The sequence below is a fragment of the Malaclemys terrapin genome, chromosome 24 (assembly GCF_027887155.1).
Source record: "Malaclemys terrapin pileata isolate rMalTer1 chromosome 24, rMalTer1.hap1, whole genome shotgun sequence".
NCBI classification, from domain to species: domain Eukaryota; kingdom Metazoa; phylum Chordata; order Testudines; family Emydidae; genus Malaclemys; species Malaclemys terrapin.
This window is the reverse complement of record NC_071528.1, coordinates 3,984,644-3,997,811: the sequence shown is the minus strand read 5'-3', so window position 1 is coordinate 3,997,811 and position 13,168 is coordinate 3,984,644. Positions and strand designations below refer to the sequence as shown.

The 13,168-nt window shown below is 38.3% G+C and overlaps 1 protein-coding gene across 2 annotated transcripts in view; it reads left to right on the top strand.

The window, feature by feature from the left end:
• ELAVL1 (ELAV like RNA binding protein 1) overlaps positions 1-12,696 on the top strand; it is a 93,081-nt gene extending 80,385 nt beyond the window's left edge. For both annotated transcript variants that reach the window (XM_054013345.1, XM_054013346.1), the window contains one exon: positions 4,037-12,696. In XM_054013345.1, coding sequence (XP_053869320.1) covers positions 4,037-4,361 — 325 coding nt within the window. In that variant the 3' untranslated portion in view covers positions 4,362-12,696. The remainder of the gene's footprint in view (positions 1-4,036) is intronic.
• The last annotated feature ends 472 nt before the right edge of the window (positions 12,697-13,168 follow it).

Here is a 13,168-nt window from a genome sequence, read left to right as displayed (position 1 = left end):
ACATTCTACAAGAACTCAGGCATCATCGATGGTGTTTGACGCAGGTTCCAATTATCTGTAGAACAGCGACGTGGTGGTCAGTCCATGAGTTTGCGTCACACTACGCCATCACCCAGCAAGCTAGAGACGATGTGGGCTTCGGCCGAGCGGTGTTACAATCAGCGTGCCAACAAACTCTGATCCCTCCACCTGCACAACTGCTTGGGAGTCACCTACATTGGAATGGATGTGAGCAAGCACTCGAAGGAAAAAACAGTTGTTCTTCAAGATGTTTCTCATGTCCATTCCAAAATCACCCTGCCTTCCCCTCTGTTGGAGTTGGCCAGCAAGAAGGGGGGCGGGGACCTATATACTGGTGCAATGAGGGGGCACTAGAACTGACCCGATGGATACCACTGAGGGAAAAACTTTCCGGCAGCAGTGCTTAGGGTGAGCACATACCTACATTGGAATGGGCGTGAGTAACACATCTCGAAGAACGGTTATGCAAGGTTAGTAACTGTTTTTTTTTTTTTTTTTTTTTTTTTTTACTGTGGATGCATCTTGCATGGAATGGAGAGCCCACAGAGAAGAGCTTCACTTCGACAGAACTTGGTCTATCTAGGCCAATGGTTCTCAAACTTATTTGATCAGCTCCCCTTCTCCCCTTTCTTTGTCTGTAGCCGTTTACGCCCCTCCCCTCCCCTCCCCAGAAGTACAAATACCGCCACCCAGCTCTGAAGGCAGAGTGGACAGCAATGACTGCTGGCTGGGCACCCAGTTCTGAAGGCACCGCCACGCCAGCATCAGGACAGAAGTAAGGTTGGCAATGTGAAAAGTGGTATTCGTCAATATCACTTTTTTGACAGCAGAGTTAGTGCCCCATTGTCACCCATACTTCTGTGGTGCTGCTGCCACCCCAGACTGACAGCCGGAGCCCCACCACCTCCAGGTGAGGGATTGGGGACAGGAGGAGAGAGCCCTAGCCTGGGCTACCTCCTGGTGAGGGATTGAGGGAGGTGGGGGGAAGGAGAGCCCCTTGCTGTGCCATTTATCCCCACCTCCCAGGAGGGCACAGCCTTTCTGCACAAACCCCAACCACCCTGGGACCGACCGCGAGAGCGCTACAAAAAACAAAAATCAGAAAAAGCACTCAGCTCATGCCGCCCTTGGAAGGCCCGCCCCATAGTTTGAGAACTGCTGGTCTAGGCAAAGCAATAGCACATTGTTACTGAATGCTCTTATTTCACTTGGTACTACTCTCTGACCCATCGTTCCCTGTTTCAGGCTGGAAAGCCTGCAACATGAAGGTGTTGTCAACACCCATATGGTAAAGGATGGACTGTTCCTACCCATAACCACTCAGGAGAAAAGATCTGGACATCATTGGAGATAGCTCAATAAAAACCTCTGCTCAGTGTGCAGATGTGGTCAAAACAAAATAGTTGTTAAATGATGATACGATGGTTTCAAAATCACTCTCTCTTCCTTTATCATAATTAAGTAAATTGAGGGAACACTCTCACATTGAATGCTATATCCAGTTCTGGTCAGCTCATTCCAAAAAAGATGCAACTAGAATAGAAGGATCTAGGGAAGGACAATTAAAATGTTTACAAGTATGAAGGATTTTGGTGTTGAAAAGATTAGGTCTCTAGTTTAGAAATGAGACTTTATCCTGCCTCATAATACTAGAACAAGAGAGCAACCAGGAAAATTTAAAAGCCAGCAAATTTAACTTTGATAAAAAGAAATACTTGTTTGTACAGTGTCGGAAGTCATAGCCACAGGATATTAAAGCTGTGAGCTTAGCAGGTCACTGTGTAAGCTCGAAAGCTTCTCTCTCACCAGCAGAAGTTGGTCCAGATATTACCTATGCTGTTTCTCTAATATCCTGGGACCAACATGGCTACAACAACACTGCATAGCCTTTTTTTTTTTTTTTTTTTTTTTTTTTTTTGCAATGTGTCTGTTTATAATCTCTTGTGGTTTTGGGCGTATCTTATCCCACTCTGGTTTTTCTTAATTTTAAACCTGTTGTCCATGTTTGTTTACAGAAAATGCTTGTTGCAGTTCTCTTTGTAGTTTTCTTTAGTAACATCCCTGTAGCTTTTTAGTCTCAAGAGTGAGAAATCTGTTGAGATGGGTATTATTGCGTATATACACATTAGCTTATCCACCCTGTTCACCACAGGAAGTTGGTTTTTCTTCTCTTTAGAGTATTTTCACTTGTTCCCATGACCATAGCCAATGGTTAGAATGCTGGGTGAGGGTTGGAGGCACCTCGGTTTGACAGCAAGGGGTGCAATAAAGCACTGACTGCAGGAACCCAAGATTGTATATCTTCAAAGAATGATTTACAGGAAAATAGGCCTCTCCTTCCAAGTAAGACTTGGATAAACAAATGAAAGCTCAAGGTTTTCATTAGAAGAACCAAAAACGTAACACATACAAAAACACAAAAAAACTATTTTACTTTTTAAAGTGAGAACTGCTTGATAGGACATAAGATGTTAGTCATCAGATTACTTGGATCTGCTCAGTAAAGAATTGTACAAATACAAAAATTGCACATCAGAAAATTTGTTTTGGGCACTTAATGTGTGGGCTACGTACAGCAGCCTTGCATGCTTCAGCCTGCTTTTAGAAGGCTAACAACTTTCTCAGCTATAGCATAATACTACACAGTATTCCTGGAGTCACATGGAACCACAAATTTAGATTGTTAAACATATAAGTGCATGGGATCACAGTTAAAATTGTACCTTTTGGCCTTAACTTTGACACTTGCTGATCTTTGAGTGCTTAACTATGCAACCCTAATGCGTCATTAAAATAATTTTATTGATTTAATTTCCTAGGTCAGCAGAATAGAAGTGGGGGATGAAATAACTAAGGGTGTGGGATGTTGGTTGGGGAGGGAAAGAAAAAAGCAAAACGGAAAAGAGCAAAGGTTCAGAAATTCTGAGACACCTCTGGGTCATTGTGCAGGAGGAGTCAAGACAGGATTCTGGGGGAGAGGAGGAAGGGGAGAAATGTATATTGGGGATGAGGAAGCACAGGCATATTGGGTCTGGTTCTCTTCTCATATGTATGTAAATCAAGAGTCCACCCCAGAGAAGTCACTGGAGTTTTACTGGTGTAAATGAAAGTAGACTCAACCCCATTGGATTTACATTAAAAAAGTACTATTTTTAAATTATACATTCATGGATAATCTATATTTGGCAGAAGAAACTTTAGAATTAATATTTAAAAACTGAAGTGGCTATTTAATTAATTATAAATGATAGTTACTGGAATTAAACATCAGTTATGCAAGTGCATTACCAAACTTAAATCAGAATGCACTGGAAGTGACATATTAACAGTGTACTAGGAATTGTGGGTTATTCCAACTAATATGCACTTGTTAGGGAAACTCTAGTAGTTCCCTGCCTACTGTGGTAGGGACTTTGAGGTGTCTGCCTGTGTTCAGTGTAGCAGCCAGTTGTGAGCAGGAATGTTTCACTGTTGCTTTATGGTGGAGAAGGGGTCAAGCTGTATCTGCTGCCACAAAAAACCCTTTGACCGGTGAGGCCCCGAGACACTGCAGTAAAGGCAGGATTAGCTCCAGGAGGGAATTGGGCACAAGCCCCTTGTAGACAAAGATCAGTTGATTTAAGGCTAGTTGGGGCATGTGGGAGGGATTCTTGGCCTATTTTTAAGCACTGAGTAGTTCCATATTGCTGCCCTAAGTCATCCCTAATAGTGTATGTGAGTATGTAAACCAGCCTTGTATATCCTGTTTGAGGATTGTCACATCACCAGGCAACTCTTTCATTGCCTATCTATTCTTATGTAGTTATCCATTAATGTAGACACATTGCTGAATTTAACTCTTCTCTCTATCAGCTGCCAGTTTGATTGTCTTATGATAAACGGGGGAGGTGAAACATTTTACTCTGTTTAGAAGTTTTGATGCTTATATAGAAAATATTCAGTTGCTTCCCTTTCAAGTTAATTTGCTTGATTGTATTGAACTTTTACATGAAATATTGTGCTTTTTATTTGCTAGGTTCTCTCCTATGGGTGTAGATCACATGAGTGGGCTTTCTGGTGTAAATGTTCCAGGGAACGCATCTTCTGGCTGGTGTATCTTCATCTACAACCTTGGTCAAGATGCTGATGAGGGAATCCTCTGGCAGATGTTTGGCCCCTTTGGTGCGGTTACCAATGTGAAAGTTATTCGCGATTTCAACACCAACAAGTGCAAAGGGTTTGGTTTTGTGACCATGACAAACTATGAAGAAGCTGCGATGGCCATAGCAAGTCTTAATGGCTACCGCCTGGGGGACAAAATCTTACAGGTTTCCTTCAAAACCAACAAGTCCCACAAATAACTTGCTCGTGCTTTTTGTATGGAATAGATAATGGAGTGACCGAAGTTAAAACATTTTTGTTAGTGTAAAACTCATTTTGCGCCAATTTTCACAAGTGTTTGTCTTAGTCTAAATGAGAAGTGAAAAAGGTTTTTATACTCTGGGATGCAACTGACATGTTCAAATGTTTGAAATCCCACAATGTTAGACCAATTTTAAGTTCCTTAAGTTATTTCATTAAAACTATATATTAAAAAAAAAGTAAAATCTTAAGTAGATTGCATTAACTAGACCCTCTGGATGGTGGTAAAATTGAAGCATGCTTTCACTTATGAGACTAACATTTGTTCTATTGAATGTTGTCTGCAAAAACTGGAACTCTTTTTTGTTTTAAATTTTTTTTTTTTTTAATTTTAAACTATCAAGCGGATGCTGTTAGTATGGTCCTCCCCTCAGTCCCCAATAGCCTGATAAAAAAGTTGAGAAATACTGATGTTGGCAGTACATTGCTTTTTAAAGTAATTTTCATTGCTACATCTAGTTGAGGATTAGACTTCATAACATGAAGGTCTTGTAAGTAGTAGCATGCCAGCATAACTTTTAACACCATTGATGAGGTAAGTTGCACACTGAACAGTGGCCAAGTTGTCAAATTAAAAGGTTTTACAAAAAATTTTAAGCCCAGTTTTTCATAGGAATGGACCAAAGAGTTTCAGAGAAACTCGGAAGATTTCAGAGTCAAAACGAAACTCCAAAAACAGTGTGAATATATGTTTCTACTTCATCAAACTGAATCTCTTCTGTCCAAATATTTAATGCATGATGCACTACTTACTGGTACATTGTAATGCAGCAAGATAATTATTCAGTTTCAAAGATCATTATAGTTTGAATTCCTAAGGGTAGTTCCATTTTGTAAAAACAGTTATAAACATTTGAGCATTGTATTTCTCGCATCCCTTCTAACGAGTGCTAGATTTTTCTATTTTAATAGGATTTTGTTTTGACAACTAGCTTTACTTATTGAACACTCAGCAGAAAAGTACTTACTTCATACAAGTTAGATATTAACAAAAAACTGATTGTAGATTTAAAGATTAATCCCCCAAGTTTTCTGCAGATTGCCTTGAAACTTTGAGTTGTTCTGTTTCTGTTAATTTTCTTTTGCTTTTTTGTGTTTTTTGTTTGTTTGTTTTTACTTTTGCATTTAAGACCATTAAATTTGATTTTGTTTTGCTCGAATTTTGTTTTGTTTTTTATTTTATATTATTTTTTTTGCCAAGTATTGCACAAAGTGTCCAATATTAAAAGAATTTTGCTTTAAAGTACTATAGGTCTTCATTAAAATTAAAATCCATTAATCTGTCCTTTTGACAGATCAGTAGGGGAAAATATTTGTGTGAAAACAAAAGCATTACAATAAATCTGTCGCATAGAAAGTATGTGCCAGATACTCAGTTAAACACATATATGTTGCTTTGTAGACAGACTGAACAATATTTCTTTTATCAAAAATGTGCTATGTAAGGTATGTAGGTACATAGCTAGTGTGTGTGAGCAGGGACTTCACCTGACAAACTATTGCAAGAATCTTATCTGTGTTCTGTCACCAGAGTTCAGAGAAAATGCAGAAATTGGGACAACTTGTCAGCAATTATCTTTTGAGTGAACCTGTGCCAATCCCCAAGAACTAATGAGTAGTCACTTCAGATTCTGGAGGCAGTCCCATGCAGAATTGTTTTTGTTTGTATGGTGCTCAAACATAGGATCTTAAAGATCCTATCTGCATCACAACTATGATTTCTCTTTTTTCAGCATCAGGACCTCCAGTCCTGTGCTGCTGCTGGAATTTTGTGCTCTCCTTTCCGGGTACTTCATTGTTTGGCTCTTTCTTGCTCTTCAGTCAGTTGCTGGCCTTTCCTTTAATCTGCAGCATGCACTTTTTGCTGTCAGCAGCCAGTCATTTACTGCTCTAATGGTTGGCTCTTTTGTGGTTGTACATAGCCTCTCTCTGCTGGCTCCAGAAGAGCCCAGCAAGAGCAGAGCTCTTTTTTCCAAGGTCTCTAGCAATGTTGAGTGAGATGGCTTGGCTCTAGTGCAGTATATTAAAGTTCTTTCTGCTGCCTAATGTGTGCTGCCTTTCCTTTGTTGCCATTCCCATTTACTCCATGCCCCAAGCCTTTGAGAAGCACAGTCCGCATCAGACAGTTGTAGGATAATGTCCTTCAAAACCAGCAGCTGCCACCAGGTAAAAGGTAGACAGTGGGCCCCCTCTATGAGCTCCTCCTTGGACGGGCTGCTATTTCCAGTGCTTCCTTTCCATCACTCATGTTTCCTGCCAATGAGTCGTTCTTTTCGTGTATCCTGTGGCTAGATACTAGTTTTGGGGGGTTCAGCAGCTATATCAGGGTTGCTTTACCCATATCTCCATGTTAGAGCTGGGGTTCTTATTATTTAAATAAATTCCTCTCACTGTGTCCCATCAACTCTTTTACCAGCCCTAGACTCCTCCACGAGAGTGCATCTTTAAAGATCCAAGAACCTTCCTTGTAGTTCCCTCCATCTCATGGCTCATTAAGAAACATTTTAGTGGGAGCAGGGCTGCTGCTGTAAAGGGCATGGTAGATAGTTGCACAGACCAGTCTTTAAAATGAGATTATGATGCCTTTGTGGTATTAAACCATTAAAACGGCTCTCGCCCATGCAGCCACATCAAAAGCTTCACTGTTGTGAGCTTGCCAAACCTTGCTCTTAAGGCAGAGTAATGACAACTCTTAGTGATATCCTCAGAGACTTTGACATTGCTCTCCTTTGTTGGCTGCTTCGTGCAACATTACAGATTTTTTTTTTTAAACCCTTCCAATACACCTCTGCTCAGTAAGATTGAGACACAACATCCTGGTTTCACACTTGGGGATACAGATTCTGTTTCTAGAACCCATCTGATCCAAGTTTCCTTTAGCAATTTTGGAGGGAACCCTTAATCTGTCAACGAGGCCATTCACCTGAGCAAACTACCATTCACCTAGGCAGGAGAAAATCAGGAGGAGGTACGTTCATTTAATTCCTCAGGGGATAATGCCAGACAGATAAAGCTACAAATCTCCCTTTCAGTCCTCCAGGTCTAGGGGCCACTTTATATCTGGCCAGAGAGTGTGCTCAAAGTCCTTTTTTGTCACTGTCCCTAACAACTCCAATCTGACTCCCCAGGTGGAGAGAAATTGGGGCATGTGTTCACATTACTTATTGATGACTAACCGGAAGGTTAGTTCTGACCCATACCAGACCTGCTTTCTCTCAATCCCTCTGTTTCCATCCTGCAGTCTTTACACTCTCAATTCTAATAAGATAAATCAATGATTTCTTCTGCCTGGTGGTTTAGAAGTGTGCCTGCCTTGATGTGCCTAGTCATCCGGCATACCACACATTTCCATTTCTACCTGGACTGTCACCACTTCCAGCACTGTAGTTGTACTTTTTGGCCTCTTAACCCTCAGGGAGTGTACAGAAATCATAACCATCATCATACCCATCCCCAGTACTACATATAAGAATTCTTTTGGCCTTTGTTCTGTCTGAGATAGTTGGAAAGACTCCCTGAGCTCCTTAATTTACTTTCTCTCCAGATCCAGACATCACTCCAGCGATTGTTGCATAAGAAATCCCTATTGAAGGGCAATTTGCTATTAGAGTTATCTGTTTCCAGGATAATTCTGTCACCACAATTACAAGGTTTCAAAGGATGGAATGTGCACTTGGGTCACAGACTGTGTCAAGGGTTCTGGTCCAGAGAAGTTAAGAATCTAAACTTCATGCAATGAAGGACAATAGGTCTGGAGGGCACAGGGTTTTCTTCATTACGTACCAGCCATTCTAATTGAATGAGAAAACAGAATCTTTGCAGTTTATATAATCTCCAAAAATGAGCCCATTTTTAATTCATATCCACTTACGTTCAAGGCAACCTGCATACTCCAAGGGACTGGCAAGTGAGAACATCAATAGAAGAAATCAGTGATACGACAGACATTTTTTATGTGAGTCTGCCCACAAGTGGATCTGTTTGCTTCATTTAATAATATTCAGCTACCTCCATTCTTCCCCAAACACAGAGGTTCCTGGGTTTTGGAAGGTGGATTCCTTTTCCTGTTGATCAAGCACATAGTTGTTTGCCTTTGCTCCTGTAACACCCTTTTGACTGTTTGGAGACTGTGACAAGGATGATACTTGAGAACTTTGGGTACTCATCTCAGCTGATAGAAATTGTACAGAGGGCATGGAAAAACTACCCTCAGAATTGGATGTCTGGTCTTACTGTTTGCATTAATGTTCTTCCATAGATGTGTACGCTTCTCTTCATGCCACTCTGTCATTCATCCTGGAATGTAGGTTGGATGGGAACCTTTGCCAGTCTGGAATCATTTCTTCTGTTTACCTGTTCTTTGTTTTTTGTTAATCTTTCCAAGCATTTCCTGGGGCTGTTGCTCCAATCAGGCTCTTACAGTACCAAAGTTTGGATACTAACCACATTGTCTGCATAGGACTGCTTCCAGAATTTGATATGGGCATGGCTACCTGGCAGTTCTTGCATGACTGATGGAGTTTCACTCTTAAGATGAGACAATTTTATAGGTAAGGCAAAACTATCCTAATTATAACCATGGAATGACTTCTAAAACTCCATTAAAATGTTCTGGGCGTTAGCTGTTGTTGTTAAGACATTTTTTTAAAGTATTAGATTATATATTTTAATCTGGTAAAATTCAATGTTTTCAAAAGAATTCAAATGAATTGAAAAAGTATTCAGAAACTGGCTTTTTCCAGTCCATTTTACTTATATTAATATAAGTAATATTTCTTAAATCCTCCAACAATCCATTTTTTGTTTGCTTCACAAGATCCCATTGTGGATGGAATTCACCCTTGTGTAGAAGGGTTAACAACAAGGCTCGTGTGCCACTTTAGCCTTCAGTATAGGCTTGTGTTGGTCATTAGCACAGGGGGAATTTCACTTTAAAAGCAAAAAATAAATACATAAAATTATAATGCTGCTATGTGCTTTTGTACAAGATGCAAAGATAAATACAACTCTTTCACATGAGTTGGCAGCAACAAAATAATACCGAGAATCATGAAAGCTATGAACTGAGACGAAGTAAAGCAACTTCTCATAGTGTTTTTTTGTGTGTTCCAAATACATTGACCCCTCGATTCTCCTATTTGCAAACTGTTCCCATGCACTAAAGTGAGCAGGAGGGTATCTTTATTCTTGAAGCTGTTGCATCATAAGATATTTGGTTCATTTAGGATCCTGTGCCCCCACACTGCTATGAGGTGTGGAGGGGGGTGGAACTGAGCCAAAACAGTCATGCTGCCTCCTGCCCCTGAGCCTATGGCAACCCCTCCTCTTCAGTTCTTTTGGATTGGGACTGTGAAGGATTTCAAGATCATGCTGGGGATGGAAGGGAAAGAGTAGGAGGCATCACTCCCCCCTCAGTGATGTATGTCTAAACTTTTTTTTTCTTTCCCCTTGGTTGTTTTTGGGGTTTTTTTCCAGCACATCCGCATCATGATAGTATCAGAAAACACACTGATAGTATTGAGGTATTCAAGATCTTGGAATAGGTTATGAATTTCTCACTGCAGTTACTTGTAGGTGGTCAGTATATGGCCATTTACTTTATTGCAGGTGACCAAATGGGTTTGAATACCTTTACTTCTAAAGGTTTGTAAGTCAGCTGTTTTTAACATTGTTTTTATAGGAGCATGCAAAGTTCTAGCAATGTTACTTTTACAAAGCAATTCAAAGTTTTGGAATAAGATACTGTAGCGAGTACTATAAGAGAGAGTTTTCAGCAATTGAATTAAGCCTCAACTAAAATATCAGTCAGTTTTTTCTAAAAATGAAATCCAATCTTTGTGAATGTTAAATTTCAAACATAGGTATTTCCTAGCCTCTTTATAGGCAGTTACATAATTTTATGTTTAATGTTCCGGTTAGGCAATAAAATGGAGGTTCTTCAAAAATTTCAGAAAAGGGTCTCAGCTTCAGTATATGCTAAACTGGAGTGATTCAAGTTAAATGTGTACAGTTTATAATTACATAATATGTACTTCTAATTAATTTTATAAGGGTGTCCCCAAATGTACTTGATTAGTTCTAACAAAAATTTGCTTATTGGAATTAGGACTTCTAATAATTACCTGTAAAATGTTATATAGTTCGTGGAAACTTCTTTTTTTTAAAAATGCACAACTTTTTAATGAAATATTGGTGATGTCATGGTTTTCCATAATTCTCAAAAGTAAAACACAGAGCACCCTCCACATAGGGCTTTCTGTCATAATACTACCTCTGATATAAGGTTACCGAATTTTGACTTCCAAAATGGGAAGTTTGTATCATTGTTGAGCAAGCACCTTATTACACCATTTCAGGTTTTTTTGGGGCTCCAAACAATTAGTTTAAGGGAGATGGGACCAATTCATGGCTACTATGAACAGGCACACCTCTTTTTAAGTCATTGGAGTTGCATTAATTTAGTCAAGGACAAGAATTTGTCACTTAGTGTGTACCACATTTTCTTTAATCTCTATATTTGTTGGCAGAAGAGTCTTCTGCTGTGCTGAAGGCAGGTTCCTTAACATTATGTCTGCACTTCCTGTTAATACTGGGAAAACCCAGCACCGTAGGATTGATAGAGGAATATATTGATCCAAAGGCTAAGCATTGTGATCTGTAGTATATGCTACTGGGTTTCCGCCACATTATGAAAATACATGGATTTCAAAGAAAACACAATGACCCCACTTCCATTTTTAAGTTGAGGTACTTGTGTAATGCACAGCTTAGAGTGTCCAAGGTATAATCGATAGAATTAAAAATTGAAGTTTAACTTCTCTCTAAATTTCTTCTCTTAGTTCTAATCAGGTACAGCATTATTTTTTCTGTATGCTTTTTTGTATCATTCATATGTAGTAAAATATATTTAATAAAAAATTAGGTGTATATTTTTCCCTGTGCATGATAAAAACACAATTGATGTTAAAGCTTTTATGATCTCTAAAACAGAACACAAAGCATCCAGTGAGTGGCTTTGCCTTTAAAACTTGTTGTTGCTTTGTTCAATCTTGCTGCAATTCTTTGATGTATATCACACTTGGTAAACAATTTACAAGGACAATTTTAACTAGAAATATTTTTCTGTTGAGTGGAATTTTCAACACTAAATTCTTGTGTTCATGATGATGGAAATTCAGTAATAGTGGAACAGCTACCTGAAATCTTGAAATATTGCTACTGTGTTCACATTTTAGAAACTTCATTCTCATATTAATTATTATTCTCTATTTTTAAACATTTTTAAACAACCTTTCAGTGATATAGCTAAACTTTTTCACTTGGTCATTAAGAAGAAAATGACTTGAGACATTTGAAGCATCATAAGTTGGGATAAACCTTTTATTTGACCAGTAAGTTTGAATAATAATGTACTTCTAGTCTATTTACTGATTTTATTTCCCTTAACTTATGTAACCTTTTGTTTATAAAGTAATCTGTTTTGTGGGACAGAAGGCTTTATCAATTGTTTCCCATACTGTACAGTATATCGTTAATCATTTTGTATATTAGTATGTTTTTAAGTTATTGATTTGTTTTATATCAAATAATTTATTTTTCAGGTACCATTTTTTTCATTTTAACTTTGTTTTTACATGGGTTTATTTAAAATAAAGTATGACACTGCTTTCCAAATGTCTAAAATGAAGTTGAATCCCATTGTGTTATTTTGAGAGTGTTTATGTAATTAGTTTATTTTAGTAGTAGTTGCAGAAATGTACAAAGTCCAACTTCTGTTTGCATTTTGATTCATATTCTTGGAAGTTCTTAGCAATGTTTTTTAAAGAACTGAGTTTTGATATTCAAGAACATTGAATCTTTAAAGGACCTATGAAAGAAGAATCAATTTTATAGAACCCTGTGGGTGAAGTTACCAGCATTCTGGTTTCTAAATGGTATTCTCAAAATTAATAAAAACAAAACCACAAAAATGTTTTACTCCATTTTCAGAATTTTTAAAAATACAAAGTAAATAATAATCTGTAACAGGGTTTTTTGTTTTTTTACCACATGTTCATTATTATTTTTATTAAACCCTTGTTCAAAACTTCTTCATAATGTTAGTAAGTGAACTGGAATGAAAACTAATGTATTTTCAAATATAAAATCACAATTAAGGCTTTTATGTAATTTTTGCTGAATTGTTCAAATACTTATCTGTTTTCTCCACAGGAATTGGATGATTATTGTACACTGTACATTAACTTATTGGAATAGAGACATTTTTCAGAAGCATTTGAAATTATGTTCATTCATGAAATGAGATGATCAGGGTTACTACAGTATAGATTTTGAGTACTTGTAATGTTCTCAACAGAGGGGGAATTAAAATAAGACACCTGGTTTACTTTTTACTTTTCAGGTAAAATGTTGTTTTTTTCCACCAAATGATGGCAGTTACCTTGGCAGAAAGATTTTTATTTTAACCAGATCATAGTCTGAATTGCAAATCTGAGTTTGAAAATTTGAGAAGGAGCTTTCTACCTGAAAATGAGAACCTTCCACCCAGTCTTCAAATCAGATGGGAAGGTGAAGTGAACTTCGGTTGATCCCTTTCCCTGCCTCACTTCTAAATGTTGCCTTTTCTTTGAGGCAGTGGTAACATCTAGGTTTTACACACGCAGGGAAGACTGTATAAAGTGACCCCTTTGGAAAGAAAGGCCATGCAAGTTTTGGTTCACTGAGTAAAACAGTGTGTATGTTCTGT